The sequence below is a fragment of the Oncorhynchus gorbuscha genome, linkage group LG06 (assembly GCF_021184085.1).
Source record: "Oncorhynchus gorbuscha isolate QuinsamMale2020 ecotype Even-year linkage group LG06, OgorEven_v1.0, whole genome shotgun sequence".
NCBI lineage: Eukaryota > Metazoa > Chordata > Actinopteri > Salmoniformes > Salmonidae > Oncorhynchus > Oncorhynchus gorbuscha.
In genome coordinates this window covers 84239398-84266489 of record NC_060178.1, presented here as the reverse complement: position 1 = coordinate 84266489, position 27092 = coordinate 84239398, and the positions used below count along the sequence as shown (strand labels likewise).

Here is a 27092-nt window from a genome sequence, read left to right as displayed (position 1 = left end):
ACATAACCAGCAGCACAACATTGCTTAGAATCAAGGGCAAAGGCGACATCATTGAGAACCTTTAAGGTTGCAGGGACACATCCATAACTTGAGTGGAAACCAGATTGCATACCAGAGAGAATACTATAGACATCAAGAAAGCCAGTCAGTTGATTATTGACATGTTTTTCCAACACTTTTGAAAAACAGGGCAAAATAGAAACAGCCCTATAACAGTTAGGATCAGCTTGATCTCCCCCTTTAATTAAAGGACGAACCGTTGCTGCCTTCCAAGCAATGGGAACCTCCCCAGAAAGGAGAGACAGGGTAAAAAGGTCAGAGATAGGCTTGGGGGTGATAGGGGCAGCAACCTTAAAGAAGAAAGGACCTAAACCATCTGACCCAGATCATTTTGGGGGGTCAAGTTTCAGGAGCTCCTTTAGCAGCTCGGACTCAGTTTCTGCCTGCAGGGAGAAACTTTGTAGCGGGGCAGGGGAAAAAGAGGGAGAAGCATCGGGGATTGTCACATTAGAAGGGGTGGGAGATGAGGAAATGGTAGACGGGCAAGGAGGCATGGCTGAGTCAAATAGGAATCCTGACTTAATGAAGTGGTGATTAAAGAGCTCGGCCATGTGCTTCTTGTCAGATCATCAACATTAAGGGACATGGGCAGCTGTGAGGAGGAGGGTTTATTCTCCAGGTCTTTAACCATTTTACAGAACTTCTTGAGGTTAGACCCACAACTAACTTTGGCCTTCAGGATATCCTGAGTGCACTTATTTCTCATTTGCCTGAACGACAGCCAGTCAGCCTGAGTATGCGTGTTCTGAGCCTTTCGCCAAATGCAATTCTTGAGGTGGAGTAACTCTGCAAGATCACAGTTGAACCAGGGGCTGAACCCGTTTTTAATTCTCATTTTCTTTATAGGGCGTGTTTGTAAACAAAACCACTGAAAATATAAAAAACGAAGGTCCAAGCGTCTTTGACAGAGGTGATGTTAAGGGAATTTTTATCAATGACTAATTATGTATATATTTCAATCAGGACTGACTAATCAGAATACTATTATGTTACTGTATATGTATGAATTTTCTTTTTAATCTTAGTACTGAATATAATGTGTACAAATATAATCAAGAATTAGAACAATGACTGTCTGTACCATGGTAGAAATTAATGAACTTATAGCCAGACTGGCTAGAAGGCTTATCTACACCAGCTGTCCTAGGCTCAGTCATATATCATCTTAATAGAGTGAGACGATGTGAGAACCATACAGCCATTGTACTAGAGCGGAGATGACACGGGCTGGTACTGAAACTAATGACGTCATTTTAAGTTTATAACCTGTGGTAAAATGTGTAAGGAGCAGTACTCTCGTGAATAACAGCTGCTGTTTGACTTTAAGACTGGGCTCTGTCAATTTTATACAAATAAGGGTCATACAAATCCTTATGAATTGACAGAGTGTTTGATTTTAATTGGGTATTAAAACAGAGGAATTTAATTCCTGTAACAGGAGATCACGCTGATTCTATACCATTTTACAGAGGCCAGTTCATGAAGGAAGGCTTGACCATTAAAGATTTTTTATCAAGCGTCTATGACAAATCAGGACAGGTTGTTTCACTGAGCAGCAATTATGAAAGCAGGCTGTAAAAGAGTGATCACTAAGTTCATTACAGAAAACACCAGACTGATACCTATCAGGATTAGTTGTAAGTACAACATCAAGGAGAGTAGCCTTTTCTGGGTGTTTGGAGTCATATCTTGTGGGATTGGTAATAATCTGAGAAAGATGTAGGGAGTCCCATTGCTTTAGGACTTGTTCAGGTGGTTTAAGCATGTCCCAGTTTAGGTCACCTAGCAGGACAAATTAAAACTTAGAGTGAGGGGCCAGGAGAGAGCTTAGGGCAGGGCAGGTAGGGTACAGGCCGGTGGTGATGGACAACGATAGCACCCAGCAACAGTCAACAAAGAGCTATTTGAAAGTTTAATGCTTAAAACCAGCAAATCAAATTGTTTGGGGACAGACTTGGTGTACACAACCAAGCACTGAAGGTGATCCTTGGTAAAGATTGCCCCACCTTCGGGAAGATCTGTCTTGACAAAAAAGGTTATAACCAGAAAGGTTAACATCAGTATTCAAAACTCTTTCTTAACCACATCTCTGTAATGATCAACACATCTGGATTGGAGTTGTGAACCCACACTTTCAATTGATCCATTTTAGGTAATAAGATTCTAGTGTTAACGTGCAGAAAATCCAGGCTTTTTACGGGAGCAGAAATGAGTGAAGCAGATGTCAGAGTACAAGTCAGAATTGGGGCTTGCAAATGTAGATGGGCCAGGATGTACATGCACATTTCCAGATAATAGTTTAATGCGCTGACGGAACGGAAGCTGATACTGTAATAACATAAACATTTATTCTACACCGAAACAAGACCGAGACACTCAATGTGTGGTCTCGAGACCTAACTCAACACTCACATTAACTTGTTTTCTACCGACAGTTGAGATATTAGAGTGGTATGATACTGTTGAGTTAGGTCCTACTCTGGCAGCACAGTGCTTGTATTAGACTAGAGCTCCCTCTAATGGCGTAAAGGGACAACTCCTAGTAGAATACTTCTGGTTAGACTTCTGACACCTAACAGCAGAGCGGGAGAGGAGATAAGAGATGTGTGTTTAATCTCTCTAACAGGAAAAAGTCTATCATTCCCCATAAGGGTGGAACTGAGACACACACACACTAATACAGGAAGCATGCCACTCCACAGCATAAACATGACCATCAGTGAGCAATCAACACAGATCTGAGGGAAGAGAATAATGTTCACTACTGAGAAGTGAAGGAGTTGTAAAATAAAACAAGAGGTTAATGAGGTCCTTGACTCACCCCACCCAACTTGACAAAGATAGAGAGAAGGAGGCTGACAGAGAAAGATAGATAGAGGAGGCTGACAGAGAAAGATGGAGGCTGACAGAGAAAGCAAACAGAGATAATAGTTATCCAGTCTAGAGAAAGAGACAAACCGAGCACTGAGACATAGGGAGGGAGACACAGACAGAGAAAGAGAGATAGACAGACAGATAATTAGGTCAGTGTGTACCTGTAGAGGTCCAGTGTAGTCCCCCAGGGCTGGCTGCCAATCGCCTGCGCTTCCTGACACTGACCCCGCCCTGTGGGGTTATGTTGCACGGCGTAGAGGACAGGATGGGGGCTACGGGTGTGGCCAGGAATGGTATTTCCCGCCCCAGTGCAGGGGTCAGGAACATGGCCTCCCTATCTAGAGGTCTAAGACAGGCACAGGAAGTAGAAGCCACAAGACAGGAAGTTAAAACCTGTAGACCTCTGGATTGACCAAGTACAACTTGTCTTTTTCTGGATTGACCAATTAAAACGGGTATATTTCTGTATTTAAAAATGTATTTTAGATATTTTTTCATCAATTTTGTTTTGGAGTGGAAAGGTTCCAAAAGCATGCTAGTGGTGGTCTAGCTTGTCTGGACTGGCTGTACAATAAGCAGTTTGGACAAACCAGTAGGAATGTCAACACTATTAACCATAAAGGTATTTCAGTATATTGGTATGAATGAACAGTGTGTGCACTCCAAATGGCCCCTGTTTCCCTATATAGTGATCTTCTTTTGACCAGGGCCCAGAGGGCTCTATTAAAAGTAGTGTACTGTGTAGGAATTTAGGGTGCCATTTCAGTGACTTAGAAAACACTGCTTTTTAATTATATGAGCAGTTGACAAGCAATTAATATAGACTTAAATCCTGGTACATGATCATATAAAATAAATTGCAGACATTTCAGAACAAACTAGTTAGGATTATTCTTAAACTTCCAGCACTTACACATCTTGACTATTCCCACTTTGAAAGCCTTAGATGGCTCAAAATGGAGAAGAGAGTCTCTCAGATTAAATGGTGTCTGGTACATCAGATTGTCCACAGTATGGTCCCCAGGCACCTATGTAACTACTTTAACTTGGTACGGGGTAACCACAACTATTCCAAACTGACGCTGTTCCTTTTCGATTTAAAAGTGGTATGGGGAAAGAAACATTTTTATACTCAGCTGCCATTTTTGTAATAATTTTCAGAAGATTTGAAAAGTATAACCTCCACGGGTAGTTTCAAGTTTTCACTGAAAAAAATGGCTAAATAGTAGCATGTCTCAAAAGTAAGTCGTATTGGTACGTGGCTGAGAAGGAAATGCCTGGGATAGCATATGGTCTACCTTATGGTGCCTGTTGTATATCATACTGTGATTGTCTTGTATATATTAGGGATTGATTGTTCTATATAATAAGGGAATGTGAGAAAGAGGAGATGTACCTGTCCATAGTTGTTTATTAGAAAAGGGAATTGTACTAAATTATCTCATGTTATGAAACAAACAACAACTGTGTCTATCATTGTCTGTTGTCACTACAATTGCTGCCTAACCTTGTTTCATTCCCCCTTTCCCCTCCAAAAGGACCACAACGGAAATAAGCTTTTAAGCTTTATTGCATTATCCTTGATGATATTCTTAAATTGTATGTGGCGGCGTCACCGGCTGGAGGGCCGTTATGTATGTATTTTAAAAAATGGCCTAATAAATTAAATCAATCAAGGGAGAACTCACATTGAACCAGTCAAGCATGACTACATGTTAATCATCCCTTTCAATAACTTCTCCCCTGAGGTGTCAATGACCTTGGTTGAGTCCCAAATCTCACTCTATTCCCTACACGGTGTACTACTTAGGGCTCTAGTCAAAAGTAGTGCACTATAGGGAATAGGGTGCCATTGGGGACTCAAACCTCAAATCTTTTTTTAAATTCAATCCCAATGAAAACGATTATAACATTAGTTAGGGGAAGATGTGACATTTAATTTTCTGGTTTTCTTTTCAGAGATCTTGAGTTACACTAATAGTGCCTAATTTGCATCATGGCAGTTTGACACACATGTATGCACTCACTTTCTCTCACACACACACACACACACACACACACACACACAACTAGCAGAAGCTAAAATATTAATGATACATCTCCTGAATGGAAAATCCACAACGAGATACATGTACAGTAGTCTATAAAACGTACAAAGCTAAATAATAAGTCAATGTGTTCTCTTCACTTAACTATTCAGCCATCTATGACGATGCCAAAGGCAATTTTTTAAGTTCCGAAAATACAATATAAACATTGCACAAGTCCTCAAATACCCAATATCCAGGTAAGTTGAATAGCCTTTCCCAAATCATTAGGAAGCTTACATAACATATTTGAGCATGAATCATTAGTCCTATCCCGAAGCATTTTGATTATTCACAGCGGAGATCGTATAGCTTTGCTCTTTACATTAGAATTATTTTACTGTACTGCCAATAATTATAGCTGGCACACGACGATGCCAATTCTCCAATCTGCAGTCATAACCTTCTGGCCCTCTGATTATAAGCAGCGGATATTACATATCTACAACGTAGTTTTGAATATATTCCTCTATAGTACCTGACTTCAGTGACGTTGTAACTGCGGCTTCTCCATGATCCTCTTTGGGTTCCTCTCTTTCTCCTCCGCACGAAAAACTCCACCAACTTCTCCCAACTCGACATAGCTCTTTACCGCAGTAACTCAACATCGACCAATTCCAAAAAACATGTTCACTTCTCTATAAATTTGTATCATTTTTTTAATCCCTCAACTTTGTACGATTGCAATCGACTTCCATGGACATCAATGTCTGCCACTCACAGCAAGATACACATACTGTGAGAGTTTATGTTGGGGTGACCAGGGGGAGGGGGGAGCTGGGTAAGGCTTGGCGACCACTCATTCAAAACTACACTGGCAACATAATCACACATCATGGCACTGAGCTGGTCCCCAGTCAAAAGCAGTGGTGTTCAAAGACCAATAAGTATCAAATGACCAGTGTGTGTGTGTGTGTGTGGTAACAGCCATTCAGCAGCTAAATCTGGGGAATAAAGAGTCAAGTGCGTCAAGTGTCTCAGTAGTAACTCATGGAGAAAGGCTGGTGGATTGAGCCTTTGTAATGACTGAAAGACTAAACCACACAAGACCACACTGTGGCTGTATGGGCTTTGAAACCTCCACAGACATTTGATAACACTAGAGAGAACTCGTCTCTTAAAGTGATGTGCTTTAAATGGGACATTGTAAAAGAGGCAGAAGCTTCAACAATCTTCTCAAATGCTACCACTTGACACCAAAACATGTCTGACAGACCTGGATTCAAATACTATTTTAAATAATTGCAAACACTTTAGCTGTGTTTAATTGAGCTTGCCTGTTGCAATGGAAACAATAGAAAAGTCCCAAAAGTGCAAACTTCATCCAGCTGGCAGACCAAAGCAAACACTCAAAGTATTTGACATTTGTACCTAGGTCTGATGTACCTGTGTGGTGTGTCTGTCTCTCCAGTCTCGCTGCAGGTGGAGAGGTGTGCTGTAGAGGTGGAGCTTGAGGAGGAGGTAGAACGGGTGGACTCTAGGGCCCTGGGGAGCAGCGTGGAGGGCATGCACAGCCATGTCTCCAGGTCAGAGAACTTAGAATAGCTCAGCATCTCCAAAACACTGAAAAGGGAGATAGGAACAAAAACATTTCACCCAAACTGAAAAGGTATGACGAGAATTTGTGTGAATGCTAATGTAGGCCTATATGGAGAGACCTGAGAGATAAAAGACGGGAGAATGGAAAAAGAAAAAGTGAGAGCGAGAGAGAGAGGGGAGAGAAAAGGGAAAGAAGAGAGAGCGAGAGAGAGACAAAGACAGAGAGAGAGGGCAAAAGAGAGGAGGGACAGGGTTTTGGAGCATACCTGTCCTCCCCCACCCCTGGTATGTCATCCTTCTCGTCTGCAGCCTGGAAGACACAGGAGGTCCTGGAGTCCCGGGACAGCAGCCCACACACCTTATCAGAGTCCAGAGACATCTTCAGCCATAGCTGGAGTGGGCGAAAAGAAGTGAGCCAAGAGACATTCAGTTCTATTGTCTAATTCAGCATTAAATGGATATCTGTCACTGTCTGGCTCCCCATTGAATGAACGAATGCACACACAAGGCTTTTCAGAGCGAACAGACAAAGAGAAAAGGGATCAATATATGACAGAAGTCATACCCCAAGTCATAATATGCATAATATGCAACTACTCAGCGTAGTCCTAATGAAGGTATAATGACTGAACAGTTTGGAAAGAAAACTGTGAGCTTTAAACTTCCTTAGTGAATAGTTACGCTGTAACAGGCACCAATCACCTAACACACAGCTAAGACTTACCGCAGTGTTTAATCAAAAAGTCTCAGAGTTCTGTGTTTACAAGTCCACGACCTGGCTCCAGTGTCTCTCTGGGCCATGGCTTCAGTGGACCTGCTCTGACTTGGGGCCAAGGCCAGGCCACTGGTACTTTTCAGCTTGCATTTACATAACAATGACTGAGAACATTGGTTAACATCTTCCATGGCTAATGCTTTCTCACAAAGCAATTGTCTTGATGATACAGAGGTTGTTGATTCTGCCCTTCACAAGTGTCACAATACTGATGGAAACACAGTTTCCAAAAAAGAACACTAGAGCTTATAATAATAATAATAATAATAATAATAATAATAATTATAAGTTAGTATTATTTGGTGAGTGCTTATATTTGTCGATATCACATATGTACAAGTGTGTATGCAACTCTTCCTGAGACACCTTCGGAGAGTGGGGTCACAGCCAGGGTCTGCCATTATCATAAATTAGGGTTAAGTGCCTTGCTCAAGGGCACATAGGCATATTTTTCACCTTGTCGGCTCAGGGATTCGACCTTCCCTTTCGGGCCCAGCGCTCTAACCGCTAGGCTACCTGCCGCCTAAGCTTACAGTAGCATAATCACTGGCGACACACTGCTGCTGTGTTGGCAAAAGGCCAACAGTAGAATGATGTGACAGTAATAGTCCAAATCATTACCCACTTTCCTCCACGTGGCCAATGTTTAGGCTTGTGAGTCAGCCTGTACAGTATGGGCAACTCCCTGGTCAGCATGGAAAAAAATGTCAAACTACATCACATAATTCGAAAAGGTTTTGCTATAGCTTTGTCTTGTATGCAGAAGAAACCGTGGTAGGCTACTGCTACAATAGCACACACGGGATCCAGTGGACCGTGTCCCCTGTTAAAATGATAATCCTGCATGCCATAAAAAAATATTTTATCTCCTTCATTTCGACCATCTTTAATTAGCCTACTGTACTTTCCTCCATGGAACACTACATGAGCTGCTATTCAACGGGAAATTCACTTCAGCTTTACATTCTTGCAGGAAAGCTTGCTAGTTGTCCCATTAATTATACTTTAACAATGTTGCAGCGAAACTACAATGTTACAGCAAAACGTAGTAATTTCAAAAGCCCCCGGGCGATTTCCAAGCAAGCTGCGGATACATTAAAAACTTTCTACTAAGCCTCATGGAGCCTACAGTTACCATGTTTGTTTCTTTCCACTTGAAATCTCAGTTCAGAACAAAACAGATACTCTACCGAAGCATTCATTCGTTGTTTAGTCCCTGTTTTACGTGTCTTTCTCTTTTTCTGCCTTTGTCTTGAGTTTGTTGCTACCTAGCAATACAATAGCCTACATCCCTAAAATGCAATAGCCTAGCCTAAAAAAAAACAGGCAGAGGGTAGGCCGGATGTAGGCTAGTTCATATTTTCAAAAATACTTAGATTTTTAGGAGAACTTACCACGCAAATCCCCAGTTCGACATCATGGGGAGGTCGGACATCAGAGCGCTCGGTAGTCATCAGTTAATTAACCTATCGTCCCGGAGTGAGGATGGGCTGCAGCATCGGATAGCCGGACACCAATCTATAGCCGAGGGAAATGGTCCACATACAATCAGATAGTTACCACAAGTCCACGTCCTGCAGTAAACAGACTATATTTGGCAACCCCTTGGCTCGTACTTTATGTCAGAAAAAGATTGAGTCAGTTACTATGCGGAGACCATCATCAGTTCAAAGCAGCCGTCTGAAGGAAAAGATAACTTTGACAGGAAATATTTATGTCGTTAGGCTGTCCGCCCAAAATTGCGAGGACTGCAATTAGGCTCCATCGACGGAGCAATCTGGATAAACAACAGCCCATCTCATCACACATCAACGTGACCACCACATACATGAACGAGCTACATGAAAATACACTTTGAAAAGGAGTTTGATGACTGTTGGTCCAAGGCTCCTTGGAACATGGAATAGTTGTATGGAAATGATTTTTTTTAAGTGTTTGATGGTATTGTTAACTACAACACCACAATAATCAGCCTCTTCTTCATTCAAAACTACCACCATCATTATCAGCATCAGTAACCTCACTCACATAAATCAGTGGAAGGCTTAATCTAGCTGGATGATTTGGCACATGTTGTAATTTCAATATGGGCCGTAAGAGATTTGTTTTACACATTAAACAGTGTTTGCAAATATACTCTACAAAAACAGTCTGCCTACATCGAATACATAGGTTGCCTGATATTTCTCTGATGTGCACAACAGTGGTGTGTGTTGTGAATGTTGGGATTATAAAAATACATCATTCAATAAGATTCATTTCAGGGATTTGATTTCACGGAGTCCCAAATTGTACCCTATTCCCAGGAGAAATAAAGGCCTTTATAGTGCACTACTTTTTGCGAGGGCCCATATGGCTCTGGTCAAAATGTAGTTAACTATGTAGGTAATAGGGTGCCACTTGGGACAGACCCAGGGTAGGCCATCATTGTAAATAAGAATTGGTTCTTAACTGACTTGCCTAGTTAAATAAATACAAATGTAACTGGACATTTTAAAAACATATAGTTGGCAAACTATTGTATACTCTTCATCCATATTTTTGTGTAGTAGATAGCTATGTGTGGTTGGGCCACAGTCAGCACATGACCATGATACACATCCCACCCCTAGGGGGCAGTGGCTGCCAGGGCCAGGCATGGAAGCTCTGGTATGCATAAATCTGTGGTATTCACAGATGGGAGAGATTACCGCGCTAATCATCTGAACGAGTGTGATTTACCGGCCCGCAGGGCTTTTGATTTTGAAGGCCTTGGAGTTTTTCGTATTATTTGTTGTTTGTCACCAACTGAACGACAATATTATAATTATCACAACTTTTTACTGTATACCTCAAGAGCTCATTTATAAAGCATTACACTGTAGCTTATCCAAAGCTACAGTAGAGAGAGCTGTGTGTGTATACTGTACCCCAACATAGTGTTAGTTGTATTCTCAGATAAGCAATGCTGTACTGTAGGCACTGTACTCAAATTACCCCCCCCCCTCCTTAATACAGGAATACAACCCACTTCTTGAATTGAAAGTTAATTGACCCTAACCCTGAATGTATGATATGTATGTGTCCAGGAAACATTTGTTGAATGCTCCCATTCTTACACAGGTCCCACCGTGTTTAATGTCAGCCAAGTGACCTGATGAGAAGGAAGGGGGAGAGGTAGAGGTTAAGAGAGACATAGAGAGGTGGGTATGGAGAGAGAGGGGGTGGAAAATGATAAGAGAAAAGAGATACGTTCCTGTAGATGTAAATTAACGATTGAAATAAAGAACGAGAGAGTCAAGGTCCAAGGCAGATGATGAAAAAGAGGGAGCCATAAAACAAGGGAGAGACTAAATGAGGAAAAATAGGGAACGTTACAAGAGCAGCTCTGGTTTCACTGGTTAGCAGTGTCTTCAGAACTCTGAAGTGAAGACAGCAGAGGAAATGTCCCTATAATTCCCAGTTTCCATGGGGATTCTACCACAGCAACCAGGGATTACCTCATTTCCTGCCTCTAATGTAAATATACCATAGCCTGCAGCCTCGGAGGACAGACAGGAAGGAGTTCAGGGTCAAAGGTTACTGTGCCAAAGAGAAGCCAGTGAACAGGGTAGACTCCTCGGCAGACCAGACCACACATGGAGTGTATCCCCAAATGGCACCCTATTCCCTATAGTGCACTACTGTTGACCAATGCCCTTTAGACCCAGGTCAAACATTGTGCACTATATAGGGAAAATGTTACAGGGAGCTGAACAGCAAACCCAAGAGCAGACTCAGACAAGGAGACTGCGATGAGGTAACCAAGGTATTTATTGAAAGACGGGGGGGGATTGAGTGCAGGCCAGGGGAAGCTCGGGCGGGTTGCTGGAAGCCAGGTGCGGAGGCTAGAGTGAGAGGTGTGGGGACAGGGTAAGCAGATCCGGAGGGGAATCCAGGGGAGTGTAGAATCCAGGACAGACTAGCAGGACTGACAAGAAGTCGGACTGGAGACAGGGACCAGAGTCAGAGCGGGAAGAACTGTAGCGGAGAGGAAAACAGCATCAAGCAAGGGAAAACAGGCACAACAGGCTAGCAACATGGACTGACTGGGCAGAGATTACGATCTTTTATTTTTTACATTTTATTTCACCTTTATTTAACCAGGTAGGCTAGTTGAGAACAAGTTCTCATTTACAACTGCAACCTGGCCAAGATAAAGCAAAGCATTGTGACAAACGCAGAGTTACACATGGAATAAACAAACATACAGTCAATAACACATTCGAATAAAAAAAGTAGAAAGTCTATATACAGTGTGTGCAAATGAGGTAAGATAAGGGAGGTAAGGCAATAAATAGGCCATAGTGGCAAAATACTTACAATTTATCAATTCAACACTGGAGTGATAGATGTGCAGAAGATGCGTGTGCAAGTAGAGATACTGAGGTGCAAAGGAGAAAAATATAAATAAATAACAGTATGGGGATGAGGTAGTTGCATGGGCTATGTACAGGTGGGCTATGTACAGGTGAGCTATGTACAGGTGCAATGATCTGTGAGCTGCTCTGACAGCTGGTGCTTAAAATTAGTGAGGGAGATACGAGTCTCCAGCTTCAGTGATTTTTGCAATTCATTACAGTCATTGGCAGCAGAGAACTAGAAGGAAAGGCAGCCAAAGGAGGAATTGGCTTTGGGGGTGACCAGTGAAATATACCTGCTGGAGCGCTTGCTACGGGTGGGTGCTGCTATGGTGACCAGTGAGCTGAGATAAGGCAGGGCTTTACCTAGCATATTCAAAACTCAAAAGGACTGACAGTATCTCTTGTTTCACTATGCACGCCACTGGGTCTGCGTCACAAAGGGTGGGCGTCACAAACCAGGAATATTCAACTTCAATTGCTCCACCTCCACACGCAATGCTACCCCAGAAATCACTCCTTTCAATGTTGCCCTGTTTCTAAGAGTAAGCAAGAAACAGATCGTGACCCACATGCATGGAAAAACAAAGTCCACTTCAGCTTACCTTCACCAATTTAACAGTACCCAATGTCCTTTCCACCCAACCTGATACCACATATGGATCAGCCAAAAGGTAAGGATCCACTTTCTCCAAAAATCTCACTCACACTGGGCCAGAATCATCATAATCCTCGGGATGAGACTGGGATCTTCACCACATCTGTCATCTCAGGTAATTCCCCCTCAACTTCACCATCTACCCTATCGTTCCACGCTTTGGGAGACAAGATCTGTGCTTAATGCCTTTATGCTTTACGGCCTCCATCTTCCTCTCTTCCTGCATTCATTCTTTCTTACTACAAGAGCCAGAATGGGAACGACAATGCTTTTCGGAGTCATGGCCCTAAGCCACAATGTACTTCCCTCAGTTTCTTTTCTGAGATCCACATGAAATCATCTTTGGAAAAGCTCTCCATATCCTCGTGACTAGTCTGCAGTCCTTTTCTTCTTCTTCGTCTTCTTCCCAAACGTAAACCAATAAATCTGTAATTAATTTTGCTGAGGTCTTAGTCACTCAATTTTACATCTAACAAAGATGTTTGGTTGAAAGAATGTGAAAAAATGTGCATGAAAACTAATTGTCTCTCGATGAATGAAAACAATCACTTAATTGAAGAATCCCATCCATAATCTTCCCACTCCTGCTAGAAATAGTACTGTTGACCAATCCCTGATGAAGGGGCGTAGACTTCGGCTACCAACTTTTCTTACATTTTTAGATTTTAGCATGTAAGTGCATACATTTCCACAAGAAAAAAAGTGTGCGCAAGAACAGCCCAAAAAAAACCTGCCGAAAAAAAAAAAAAAAAAAAACTGCCCCCAAATTTCCTCATTATATGCACAAACTGTTTCGACTGGGAAGCATGCAACAGGCTTAAAGGATATGTTTAAACTTCCACCTAGCCATTCAGAAGGCAAGGTGGAGCTACTACCAAATATGGTTGAAATGAAGATGTTTTAAGCTTTCCGTAGGCTTCCCAGTCGAAACAGTACCCACATATATTATGACATTTTCTGATGTTTTTGTTTTTTTAATCTCCGGCAGGTTTTTTTCTGTCTATTCGTGCACAAAAAAATAGGGGATTTATAGATGAAATGCGGACAGTCTGAGCACTGATGGTGTAACTCAGGCAGTTGTTGCCATCCTGTACCTGTCCCATAGGTGTGATGATCGGATGTACCGATCCTGTGCAGGTGTTGTTACACGTAGTCTGCCACAGCGAGGACAATCAGCTGTCCGTCCTGTCTCCCTGTAGCGCTGTCTTAGGTGTCTCACAGTACGGACATTGCAATTTATTGCCCTGGCCACATCTGCAGTCCTCATGCCTCTTTGCAGCATGCCTAAGGCACGTTCACGCAGATGAGCAGGGACCCCGGGCATCTTTCTTTTGGTGTTTTTCAGTCAGTAGAAAGGCCTCTTTAGTGTCCTAAGTTTTCATAACGGTGACCTTAATTGCCTACCATCTGTAAGCTGTTAGTGTCTTAACGACCGTTCCACTGTTCTATAATTGTTTATGGTTCATTGAACAGGCATGGGAAACGGTGTTTAAACCCGTTACAATGAAGGTCTGTGAAGTTTTGGATTTTTACTAATTATCTTTGAAAGACAAATCCTGAAAAGGGACATTCCTTTTTATGTTGTCACTGAAAAATACTGTTGGCTGCAACTGTGTTAAAACCGGTTTAAACAGAGTACTGTAACTGTATATTTTGCAGTTGTGAAATTATTTTGATGTAATATGAAAGTAGAGGGCTCGTAATCTAACGGCAGAACAGCTAAGTGTGTCGTTAGGGCAAAAAAAAAGCATCTCCCACATCACTGTATATATACACACAGACCTCCGCTAAACATAGATAAACCATGTGATCCTGTCTCTGACCACGATAACTTCAGAACAAAGTTGACTACAATTAAAGTTGCCAATGTCTTTGCAATTAATACAAACAACCAACGTATAAAATTATGGTTCAAATAAAAATCGAGATGACTGCATTAAAATATAAATGCAGTAGGCTATAGGTCTATTTCAATCATATTGAAATACATTTCATGTTCAATAAATTGACTAATTTGTCTCCGTATATTAAATGATTTGTAGCCCAATGTGCGTAATGTTGTGCAAAATCTGTGATTTAGTGCATTTTCATTAGGTAACGCCTTGATCATACCAATAGCGTCATTGCAAAATAGTATGCAGCATCATCTGGATGTGTGCAACAAAAGTTCACCATTCACCTTCTGCCAAGCCGTCTACACATACAGTTCGACTCATAGGTTCGATTAATCATTTCTACCAGCATGTCACCTGTGCAACTATAGAAAAAAAGATCCCCTTTACTCCACACACAAAGACACATACAAAGCTCTTCCTCACCCTCCATTTGCCTCTTGTTTTACGACTTCAATGAATGGTGAGTGGAGGAGTCAAGCGCAGAGAGCAGGTAATTCCGTACGTGGATATTTTATTCCAAAGAAAGTGGAGACACGGACATGCGAAACCCAAGGGCGCATGAAACAACCCGTCCAAAATACAAAGGACTAAAACTGTCCGGAAAAATATAGATCACACTACTACACCAAAACCAAATAACAGAGAACAAGCCCGCACAAATACCCAGCGGGCCTAGTGCCCTTAAATAGCCTACAAACAAACACTAACTCAAAACAGGTGTACCCAATTAAACCCAATAAACAGAAACAAACGGAAAGGGAATCGATGGCAGCTAATAGGCCGGCGAAGACGACCGCCGAGCGCCGCCCGAACAGGAAGAGGCACCATCTTCGGCAGGATTCGTGACATCTTGATTCCTGCTTACATTCAAAAACTCAAACATGAAATACCAGTGATGCCTCAATACTACGAAGTGGTCTGATGAAGCAGATGCTAAACTACAGGACAGTTTCGCAAGCACAGACTGGAATATTTTCCAGAATTTATCTGATGACATTGAGGAGTTTACCACATCAGTTAACATCTTCATTAATAAGTGCCTTGACAACGTCATCCCCACAGTGACAGTACATGCATATCCCAACCAGAAGCTATGGATTACAGGGAATATCTGCACTGAGCTAAAGGCTAGAGCTGCCGCTTTCAAGGAGCAGGACACTGGCAGCATCATGCTGTGGGGATGTTTTTCAGCGGCAGGGACTGGGAGACTAGTCAATATCAAGTGAAATATGAACGGAGCAAAGTACAGAGAGATCCTTGATGAAAACCTGCTCCAGAGTACTCAGGACCTCAGACTGGGGTGAAGGTTCACCTTCCAACAGGACAAGGTGGGAGTGGCTTTGGTACAAGTCTCTGAATGTCCTTGAGTGGCCCAGCCAGAGACCAGACTTGAACCTGATCAAACATCTCTGGAGAGACCTGAAAATAGCTGTGCAGCGACGCTCCCCATCCAACCTTACAGAGCTTGAGAAGATCTGCAGAGAAGAATGGGAGAAACTCCCCAAATACAGGTGTGCCAAGCTTATAGCGTCATACCCAAGAAGACTTGAGGCTGTAATCGCTGCCAAAGGTGCTTCAACAAAGTACTGAGTAAAGGATTTGAATACTTACAATACCAGTCAAAAGTTTGGACACACCTATTCATTCAAGGATTTTCTTTATTTTTACTATTTTCTACATTGTAAAATAACAGTGAAGACATCAAAATTATGAAATAACACATATGGAATCATGTAGTAACCAAAAAAAGTGTTAAACAAATCAAATATATGTTATATTAGAGATTCTTCAACTAGCCGGCCTTTGCCTTGATGACAGCTTTGCACTCACTTGGCATGCTCTCAACCATGCTCTCCTGGGGAATGCTTTTCCAACAGTCCTGAAGGAGTTCCCATGTATGCTGAGCACTTGTTGGCTGCTTTTCCTTCACTCTGCGGTCCAACTCATCCCAAACCATCTCAATTGGGTCGAGGTTGGGGGATTGTGGAGGCCAGGTCATCTGATGCAGCACTCCATCACTCTCCCTGGTCAAATAGCCCTTACACAGCCTGGAGGTGTGTATTGGGTCATTGTGCTGTTTAAAAACAAATGATAGTCCCACTAAGCGCAAACCAGATGGGATGGCGTATTGCTGCTGAATGCTGTGGTAGCCATGCTGGTTAAGTGTGCCTTGAATTCTAAATAAATCACAGACAGTGTCACCAGCAAAGCACCCCCATACCAAAACACCTCCTCCTCCATGCTTCACGGTGGGAACCACACATGCGGAGATTATCCGTTCAACCACTCTTCATCTCAAAAGACAAGGCATTTGGAACCAGAAATCTCAAATTTGGACTCATCAGACCAAAGGCCAGATTTCCACCAGTCTAATGTCCATTGCTTGTGTTTCTTGGCCCAGGCAAGTCTCTTATTATTATTGGTGTCCTTTAGTAGTGGTTTCTTTGCAGCAATTCCACATGAAGGCCTGATTCACACAGTTTCCTCTGAACAGTTGATGTTGAGATGTGTCTGTTACTTGAACTCTGTGAAGCATTTATTTGGGCTGCAATCTGAGGTGCAGTTAACTCTAATGAACATATCCTCTGCAGCAGAGGTAACTCTGGATCTTCCTTTCCTGTGGTGGTCCTCACGAGAGCCAGTTTCATCATAGTGCTTGATGGTTTTTGCGACTGCACTTAAAGAAACTTTCAAAGGTCTTTGTTCCGCATTGACTGACATGCATGTCTTAAAGTAATGATGGACTGTCATTTCTCTTTGCTTATTTTGAACTGTTCTTGCCATTAAATGGACTTGGTCTTTTACCAAATAGGGCTATCTTCTGTATACCACCTCTACCATGTCACAACACAACTGATTGGCTGAAACGCATTAAGAAGGAAGGAAATGCCACAAATGAACTTTTAACAAGGCACACCTGTTAATTGAAATGCATTCCAGGTGACTAACTCATGAAGCTGGTTGAGAGAATGCCAAGATTGTGCAAAGCTGTCATCAAGACAAAGGGTGGCTACTTAACTATATTTTGATGTGATTAACACTTTTTTGGTTACTACATGATTCCATGTGTGTTATTTAATAGTTTTTAATGTCTTCATTATTATTCTACAATATAAAAAATAGTAAAAAATTAATAAAAAAATTAACTGGAATGAGTAGGTGTGCCCAAACCAGTCATATTCTGTTTATTTTTATTTGTAATACATATGCAAAAATATCTAAAAACTTGTTTTCGCTTTATCGTTATGGGGTATTGTGTGTATATTGATGAGGGTAACAAATTATGTAATCCATTTTTGAATAAGGCTGTAAAGTATCAAAATGTGGAAAAAGTCAAGAGGTCTGAATACTTTCCGAATGCACTGTATCTACAATATGTCAATTTCCTCGTACCCCTACACATCGACTCGGTACTGGTACCCCATGTATATCGCCAAGCTGCCATTGGTCATTGTGTATTTGTTCCTTGTGTTTCTTGTGATACAATTATTTTGTTTACAAAGCATGTGACAATTAACATTTGATTTGACCTCAAACTTGTATCTCTAACAGACCAATTAAAAATGCTTGCTTTTTCCTCATAAAGGATGATGTAATCCTCCTGAGGATGAGCTGGCCAATCAGCGGTCTACTGTATGAATATTCTTTATGACAGTATAAGCCATTCTGTTGTTGGAGTATGCCCTAACCATTCCAACACAGAAAAGCTGCTTTATAACATACTTAATTACAATTTCTTGGAAGGAAAACTCCTAGTAGATACCATAGACTTCCAGTCATTCTGCTAATGCTGGTTAGCATTGGCTCTCAAAACTACCTCTAACTTCTTTCATACTGGAGAAAGAGACATCTGACTGAGGAGGTAGATAAAGGGCCTCATTTCCAAAATCCCGAAGTATCACTTTAATTATAGGTCATTTTTAATAGAAATCTGGAAACACTGGAGAGTTAGTTACTCTAAAGTCCATTCCTCGTTAGTGACATAGGTACTAGTTGACACCTTGAAACACTAGTAGAACTGAACAACATGGATAAGACAAAGTATTATGTCATAACAGTAGACAAGTGAATGTGCAATTATGTTATTATATACACTACCGGTAAAATAATCAAAAACTAATTGAATTTTTGTTTGAATACAGAATCAGTTGTGACGCTATGGTCATAAAGACAACGCAATTGTGTTCGCTGTATACTTTATATAAGGGCTAAGGGTGGAAAGGGTTAAAAGTTTCCTTGCTTGTTCAGTAGGTGAGGGGGAGAGGAAAGTCGTGTCTCACAGACACTCCTCCCTTTAGCTATTGATTTCCCCCTGCGTGATTCTCCAAGACGATGTAGACCAGATCATTGCAGAGAGCCACAGCTTTCTAGACATGCCTGCACGATACATAGACAGTGTATAGAGAGAATAGAAGTGAGTGGAATGAACGGTGGTCGGCTATATATCTCATTCTGGGGAAACCACTGCGCATATAATACATTTTCATATGCTGGTGCTAAAGTTAAACAGGATAGTCGTATATTCTATCTGTATTTGGACAAAAAACACGACCTGATAATGGACAAAAAACGAATGGATGACATACAACTTCAAGCTCGAGATGAGAGTGAATAGGCTGACGGTTGCATTCCCTTACCACAAAGACGCACTGTTTCAGAAGACTGAGAAGAACTCCAGGATACAGTAACTTCAACTGATGTATTTTACCTTAATTGTGAAATTCACAGTTATTATTGGCACTGAATACTATATTCCTGAAACTACAATATATTCATGGGTTAGGTGTAAAATATGGAATCAGTCAGCATTTTAAGGTGAGTAATTAGATTGTTTTTTTTTCATTCAAAATAATCTCTATCACGCGCGCCTAGGCCAACGAATATTGCATCACATACTAGTTGACATCGACAGAGAAGAGTTGATGACGGATCCCAGCTAGCACATAACGTTCTGAGAACCATAGGTTTCTTCAAGCTTGGTGAGAGCGTGGTTGACCTATGGTTATATTACATACAACCTTTCTGGGAATGGTGCAGGATAGTTGCTTGGCTTTGGAACATTCTCAGCACAAAAAAAAAAACAAAAAATATTGGAATTGAATTACTTTACAGTACAGTTCCTCCAGGATTCTGAGATTCTGCAATTACAAAATGTTTAGCAAAATCAACAATTCCCTGCATATTATGCGAGGGTGTGCAAATTTGACCAATCACCACACTATTTCCACATAAAACAGTCAAATAATCGCAATATTATTGCATAAAACTGACCCATCACAGCTATACAAAAAGAGGGCTGATAATTTCAACCAGTCACCGCACATTTACTGCACAATATGGTTCAATCAAGCCACACGTCAACAAATATTTTCCTCGTCAGCGCATTTACACTTTGCATATTGCCAATGGAAAATATCAGAATTGCTGCAGCAAAATCAAGCTTGTTTACCTGTAAATATCACAAAATCCTTGCAAAATCATAGACTACGCTATGGATGCAAGGACTGACCATCCATGATATCCAAATTATTTTTTATTTATGTTTTGAGGCTATATAGTGTTTTTTTTCTTTATTTACAGACATTGCAGTAAAACAAGTAAATATGTTGGGTTCTGATGGGGCATGACAGTTTAACTAAGCTCATTAGGCATTTATAAGTTATGCTTTTCAAGAATCAGTGGATATATATCATTCATTTAGAATTCCAAAAATTGATGTAGCAACTGCAGATTTTCCCTTTAACAGAACATTTCCTAAAGGTTCAAACATGGTTTACATTTAATTCAATTTTTGGTCATGTTCTGTGGGAATTTCAGTACTTCAGCATAACGTTTCCTACCGGTTTCTTTGTGGTTCTTTTTAAAATCATGTTCTTAAATAGTTCCGAAAACATTAAGAAACAACGTTCTTCTGTGGTAATTTCAGTACTTCAGCATAACCTTTCCTACGTGCTTCTATTTTAGGCCAGGCATCACAGGATGAAATTACATTTTTGAATCTACCTATAAATGTTTTGATTTGTTGCTATTTTGGTTCATTAATATTAGTATTTTCAAAAAAATAAACATAAAAATGTCAACAATTTATATTTTCTTTAGTTTATCATAATAAAGTCATCAACATTTTTATGAATTTCTACCACTTTAAAATGGACATTGAATTCACTACATTGAATTACTGTACACATAATTTCAAAACCCATTTCATAGACAATGTTTTCAAACATTGTCTAAATGTACAACATTTAGTAACTTACTTTGAAGAGATGGTTATTGGGTTTAAATAGGCGGGGCGTTGTCTACGGCGTTGTGTACGGCGTTGTGTACGGCGTTGTGTGCGGCGTTGTGTACGGCGTTGTGTACGGCGTTGTGTGCGGCGTTGTGTACGGCGTTGTGTGGGCGTTGTGTACGGCGTTGTGTACGGCGTTGTGTGCGGCTTTGTGTACGGCATTGTGTACGGCGTTGTGTACGGCATTGTGTGCGGCGTTGTGTGCGGCTTTGTGTACGGCGTTGTGTACGGCGTTGTGTACGGCGTTGTGTGGGCGTTGTGTACGGCGTTGTGTACGGCGTTGTGTACGGCGTTGTGTACGGCGTTGTGTACGGTGTTGTGTGGGCGTTGTGTGCGGCTTTGTGTACGGCTTTGTGTAAGGCGTTGTGTACGGCGTTGTGTACGGCGCTGTGTACGGCGTTGTGTACGGCGTTGTGTACGGCGTTGTGTGGGCGTTGTGTACGGCGTTGTGTGGGCGTTGTGTGCGGCTTTGTGTACGGCGTTGTGTACGGCGTTGTGTACGGCGTTGTGTGGGCGTTGTGTACGGCGTTGTGTGGGCGTTGTGTGCGGCTTTGTGTACGGCGTTGTGTACGGCGTTGTGTACGGCGTTGTGTGGGCGAGCGGTTTGCTGATGTCAACATTGTTAACAGAGTGCCCCATGGAGGCAGTGGGGTTATGGTATGGGCAAGCGTAAGTTACATACAAAGAAGTCAATTGCATTTTATTGATTGACAATTTGAAGGCACAAAAATACCACAACGAGACCCCCGAGGCCCATTGTGAGGCAGATGCATATCTGTATTACTAGTCATGTGAAATCCATAGATTAGAGCCTAATGAATGTATTTCAATTGACTGATTTCCTCATATGAAATGTAACTCTGTAAAATCTTTGACATTTTTGCATGCCTCCAACGCCTCCAAATCAATCATCAAGTTTACAGGCGACACAACAGGACTAAGCCTGATTACCAACAATGACAAGACAGCCCTCAGGGAGGAGGTGAGGGCCCTAGCGGAGTGGTGCCAGGAAAATAACCTTTCCCGCAATGTCAACAAAACGAAGGAGCTGATTGTGGACGCCAGGAGACAGCAGAAGGAGCACCCCAGTATCCACATCGACCCGACTGCAGTGGAGAAGGTGAAAAGCTTCAAGTTCCTGGGCGTACACATCACTGACAATCAGAAATAGTTCACCCACACAGACATTGTGGTGAAGAAGGTGCAACATTGTCTCTTCAACTTCTGGAGGCTGACAAAATGTGTCTTGGGCCCCTAAGACCCTCACAAACTTTTGCAGATGCACCATTGAGAGCATTCTGTTGGGCTGTATCTGTAGCGCCCGCAACCACAGGGCTCTCCAGAGGATTGTGCGGTCTGCCCAACGCATCACCGGGGACACATTGCCTGCCCTGCAGGACGCCTACAGCACCCGATGTCAAAGGAATGCCAAAAAGATCATCAAGGACATCAACAACCCGAACCATGGCCTGTTCAGCACGCTATCATCCAGAAGGTGAGGTCAGAACAGGTGCATCAAACCTGGGACCAAGAGACTGAAAAACTGCTTCTATCTCAAGGCCATCAGACTGTTAAATAGTCATCACTACCCGGCCCCCACCCAGTATGCCGCCCTGAACTTAATTTCTTTCCTTCTTATTAACGCGTTTGATCCAATCAGTTGTGTTGTGACAAGGTAGGGGTGGTATGCAGAAGATGGCCTTATATGGTTAAAGTCCATATGTGACCCATTTCAGGAAACTAGGCATATGTCGAAGGGCACTAGTTCAAAGGAGAGCTGTTTGAACTTTTAAAAAATCTAAATGCGTTTTTTGTCAGAAATGTCTTCTCGAACATGTGAACTTTCATGTGCTTTAATAACAAACTTGTTTGCCACCTGTAAATACAAATAAAATTGTTAAATTACGACCCTAGTTGGTTTAGCCATAGAAAAAGCCAGCAACTTTCCCACTAGCCATGATTGGCAGAGATAATGAGTGGGCTGGACATGCAGAAAGATGAGTTTGGATACCATATAGCGGGCTTCTGTCTATTTGAACTGGTCAGTATGTCTAGGTAATCCTGTCTAATGTGGCTTTTTTTTAAATCAAATCAAATTGTTTTAGTCACATGCGCCGAATACAACAGTGAAATGCTTACTTACGAGCCCCTAACAATAACAAGAAATTAAAGAGCAGCAGTAAAATAACAATAGCGAGACTACATACATGGGGTACCAATGCAGAGTCAATGTGTGGGGGCACTGGTTAGTTGAGGTAGTATGTACTGGACATGTAAGTAGAGTTATTAAGGTGACTATGCATAAAGGACAACAGAGAGTAGCAGTGGTGTAAAGAGGGAGAGGGGGGGGGCAATGCAAATAGTCTGGGTAGCCATATGACTAGATGTTCAGGAGTCTTATGGCTTGGGGGTAGAAGCTATTTAAAAGCCTCTTGGACCTAAGATTGGCACTCCGGTACCACTTGCTGTGCGGTAGCAGAGAGAAAAGTCTATGACTAGGGTGGCCGGAGTCTTTGACAATTTTTAGGACCTTCCTCTGACACTGCCTGGTATAGAGGTCCTGGGTCCCAGTGATGTACTGGGCAGTTCGCACTACCCTCTGTAGTGCCTTGTGGTCGGAGGCCGAGCAGTTGCCATACCAGTCAGTGATGCAACCTGTCAGGATGCCCTTTTCAGTCTCCTGAAGAGGGAATAGGTTTTGTCGTGCCCTTTTCACAACCTCCTTGGTGTGCATGGACCATGTTAGTTTGTTGGTGATGTAGACACCAAGGAACTTAAAGCTCTCAACCTGCTCCACTGCAGCCCCGTTGATGAAAATGAGGGCGTGCTCGATCCTCTTTTTCCTGTAGTCCACAATCATCTCCTTTGTCTTGATCATGTTGAGGGAGAGGTTGTTGTCCTGGCACCACACGGCCAGGTCTCTGACCTCCTCCCTATAGGCTGTCTCGTGGTTGTTGGTGATCAGGCCTACCACTGTTGTGTCAAATGCAAATTTAATGACGGTGTTGGAGTCGTGCCTGGCCATGCAGTCATGAGTGAACAGGGAGTACAGGAGGGGCCCCTGTGTTGAGGATCAGCATGGTAGATGTGTTGTTACCTACCCTTACCACCTGTTTGTGGCCCGTCAGGAAGTCCAGGATCCAGTTGCACAGGGAGGTGTTTAGTGCCAGGGTCCTTAGCTTATTGATGAGCTTTGAGGGCACTATGATGTTGAATGCTGAGCTGTAGTCAATGTATAGCATTCTCACATAGGTGTTCCTTTTGTCCAAGTGGGAAAGGGCAGTGTGGAGTTCAATAGAGATTGCATCCTCTGTGGATCTGTTGGGGCGGTATGCAAATTGGAGTAGGTCTAGGGTTTCTAGGATGATGGTGTTAATGTGAGCCATGACCAGTCTTTCAAAGCAACGGGCAGATTACCTTAGTGTTCTTAGGCACGGGCAGTATGGTGGTCTGCTTGAAGCATGTTGGTATTACAGACTCGGACAGGGAGAGGTTGAAAATGTCAGTGAAGACACTTGCCAGCTGGTCAGCGCATGCTCGCAGTACACATCCTGGTAATCTGTCTGGCCCCGCGGCCTTGTGAATGTTGACCTGTTTAAAGGTCTTAGTCACATCGGCTCTGGAGAGAGTGATCACACAGTCTTCCGGAACAGCTGGTGCTCTCATGCATGTTTCAATGTTATATGCCTCGAAGCGAGCATAGAAGTAGTTTAGCTCGTCTGGTAGGCTCGTGTCATTGGGCAGCTCTCGGCTGTGCTTCCCTTTGTAGACTTTAATGGTTTGCAAGCCCTGCCACATCCGATGAGCGTCAGAGCCGGTGTAGTACGATTCGAGCTTAGTCCTGTATTGACGCTTTTCCTTTTTGATTGTTTATCGGAGGGCATAGCAAGATTTCTTAAAAGCTTCCGGGTTATAGGCCCACTCCTTGAACGCGGCAGCTCTAGCCTTTAGATCAGTGCAGATGTTGGGCTATGTACGTACAGTCACTGTGGGGACGACGTCATCGATGCACTTATTGATGAAGCCAATGACTGAGATGGTGCACTCCTCAATGCCATCAGAGGAATCACGGAACCTATTCCAGTCTGTGCTAGCAAAACAGTCCTGTAGCTTAGCATCTGCTTCATCTGACCACTTTTTTATTGATCTAGTCACTGGTACTTCCTGCTTCAATTTTTGCTTGTAAGCAGAAATCAGGAGGATAGAATTATGGTCAGATTTGCCAAATGGAGGGTGACGGAGACCTTTGTATGCGTCTCTGTGTAGAGTATAGGTGGTCCAGAGTTCTTTTTCCTCTGGTTGCACATTTAACATTATGATGGAAATTTGGTCAAATGGATTTAAGTTTCCCTGCAATAAAGTTCCCGGCTACTAGGAGTGCCGGTTGAGTGGGTGAGCGTTTTCTTGTCTTACCAGACGCCGCTGTTCTATGCTGCTGGTACAACGTCTAACCAGCCAGCTGTATGTTGATATTGTCGTCGTTCAGCCGCGACTCTGTGAAGCATAAGATATTACAGTTTTTTAGCTCTTGCTGGTAGTTTAATCTTCCACGTAACTCGTCGATTTTATTCTCCAAGGATTGCACGTTTGCAAGCAGAATATATAGAAGTCGGGGCTTATTCGATCCCCTACGAATTCTCAGAAGGCAGCCGGCCTTTTGCGCCTCTTTCACCGCCTCCTATTCACGCAGATCACGGGGATCGGTCCTGTTCCCATGGAAGCAGTATATCCTTCGCATCGGGCTCGTCAGAGTCATGAAAGGGAAAAAAGTATTCTGCTAGTCTGTGGTGAGTAATCGCAGTCTTGATGTCTAGAAGTTATTTTCAGTCATAAGAGACAATAGTGGCAACAGTATGTACAAAATAAAAGTAAAAAAATAAGTTACAAACAATGCAAATAAACAAACCAAAAAATGCAATTGGCTGGGCGTACGTAAAAAGTCTGCCTTCTTCTCCGGCGTCATCTTAAACGTATCGCGTAGTAAAACTGTGTTTAGAATGCAATTTGATTAAACATCTGTGTTTTCCTAGAGATTGAGAAAAAGTGTGACACCAATCAGGCCCTCGAGGACTGGAGTTGCCCACCCTTGTGCCTGGCCTTAAGGTCATATTCTGAAATTGTTCAGAGAACTTGCTGGGCTGTACAGTAGAGTGGCCAGAAAAAAAGCCAAAAGGCATGTGGGAGACTCCCTAAACATATGGAATTAGGTACTCTGGTCAAATGAGACAAATTTACGCTATGTCTGGCGCAAACCCAACACCTCTCACCATCCCTACAGTGAAGCATGGTGGTGGCAGCATCATGCTGTGGGGATGGTTTTCATCAGCAGGGAATGGGAAACTGGTCAGAATTGAAGAAATGATGGATGGTGCTAAATACAGGGAAATTCTTGAGGGAAACTTGTTTCAGTCCTCCAGAGATTTGAGACTGGGATAGAGGTTCACCTTCCAGCAGGACAATGACCCTAAGCATACTGCTGAAGCAACACTCGAGTGGTTTAAGGGGAAACATTTAAATGTCTTGGAATAGTCAAAGCCAAGATCTTAATCCAATTGAGAATCTGTGGTATGACTTAAAGTTTGCTGTACACCAATGGAACCCATCCAACTTCAATGAGCTAGAGCAGTTTTGTCTTGAAGAATGGGCAAAAATCCCAGTGGCTAGATGTACCAAGGTTATAGAGACATGCCCCAAGAGACTTGCAGCTGTAATTGCTGCAAAAGGTGGCTCTAACAAAGTATTGACTTTGGGGGGGATGAATAGTTATGCATGCTCAAGTTTTCAATGTTTTTGTCTTATTTCTTGATTGTTTCATAATAAAAAATGATTTTGCATCTTCAAAGAAGTAGGCATGTTGTGTAAATCAAATGATACAACCCCCCCCCCCCCCCCCAATATTTTAATTCCAGGTTGTAAGGCAACAAAATAGGAAAAATACCAAGGGGGTGAATACTTTTGCAAGCCACTGTATTTAATGTCATATGGGTTCTGTTTGAATAGACTCAAATGTACAGTTTTGTATGCGTAACAAAACACAGCATCCTAACGTTATCCTGGTGGTGCAGTGGACACATTCCAGTGATAGAGAACAGGAGCACACATGTTCAAATCTCAATGATGCTGTATCAGATTTTTTTTTAAACAGTTTACATGATTAATGCCTAAACAAATTAATGTCCTACCCAAAATAAGTCTTATTGGAACATTCAGTGAAGGTTTTTAGAAAGTTATTCGAAAATAAATTTAGTTCTTAGAGTGTTAAGAAAACTTTCAATAATAACCACTACAAAACTTTAACAATATTTAGAAAATGTTCTCAGAATGTTATTAAATTACCTTCAAATAACCTAGAATTTGCATTGTCAGAGCATTAATAAAACCTCCCAGGAAAACTTTCTTAGAACCTTCCAGAGTAAAACATTCTCAGAACCTCCTTGCAACCTCCAAATACATTTTCACAGAGCAAGCAAAATGTTCAGTTTTACCAGTCAGGAAATGTTTGGCTTCATTCCCACAACCAATGTGAAACCAAAACC

At 42.2% G+C, this 27092-nt stretch overlaps 2 protein-coding genes and 1 long non-coding RNA gene across 3 annotated transcripts in view; 1 reads left to right on the top strand and 2 right to left on the bottom strand.

Moving 5' to 3' along the window:
- ankfn1 (ankyrin repeat and fibronectin type III domain containing 1) overlaps positions 1–8994 on the bottom strand; it is a 286097-nt gene extending 277103 nt beyond the window's left edge. The window contains exons 1-4 of the mRNA XM_046354362.1: positions 8730–8994; positions 6827–6951; positions 6408–6584; positions 3096–3280 (exon numbers count right to left, since the gene is read on the bottom strand). Coding sequence (XP_046210318.1) covers positions 3096–3280; positions 6408–6584; positions 6827–6951; positions 8730–8789 — 547 coding nt within the window. The 5' untranslated portion in view covers positions 8790–8994. The remainder of the gene's footprint in view (positions 1–3095; positions 3281–6407; positions 6585–6826; positions 6952–8729) is intronic.
- A 2149-nt stretch (positions 8995–11143) lies between these two features.
- Positions 11144–14913, bottom strand: LOC124038459. The gene is made up of 3 exons (XR_006839357.1): positions 14691–14913; positions 11677–11737; positions 11144–11334 (listed from the first exon to the last, which is right to left on the bottom strand). It is a non-coding gene; the product is annotated as an uncharacterized LOC124038459 (long non-coding RNA).
- A 3623-nt stretch (positions 14914–18536) lies between these two features.
- The window catches only part of LOC124037280 (transmembrane protein 100-like), a 10608-nt gene continuing 2052 nt past the window's right edge, over positions 18537–27092 (top strand). Inside the window, exon 1 of the mRNA XM_046351980.1 lies at positions 18537–19082. The gene's annotated coding sequence lies outside the window, so the exon portion shown is untranslated. The remainder of the gene's footprint in view (positions 19083–27092) is intronic.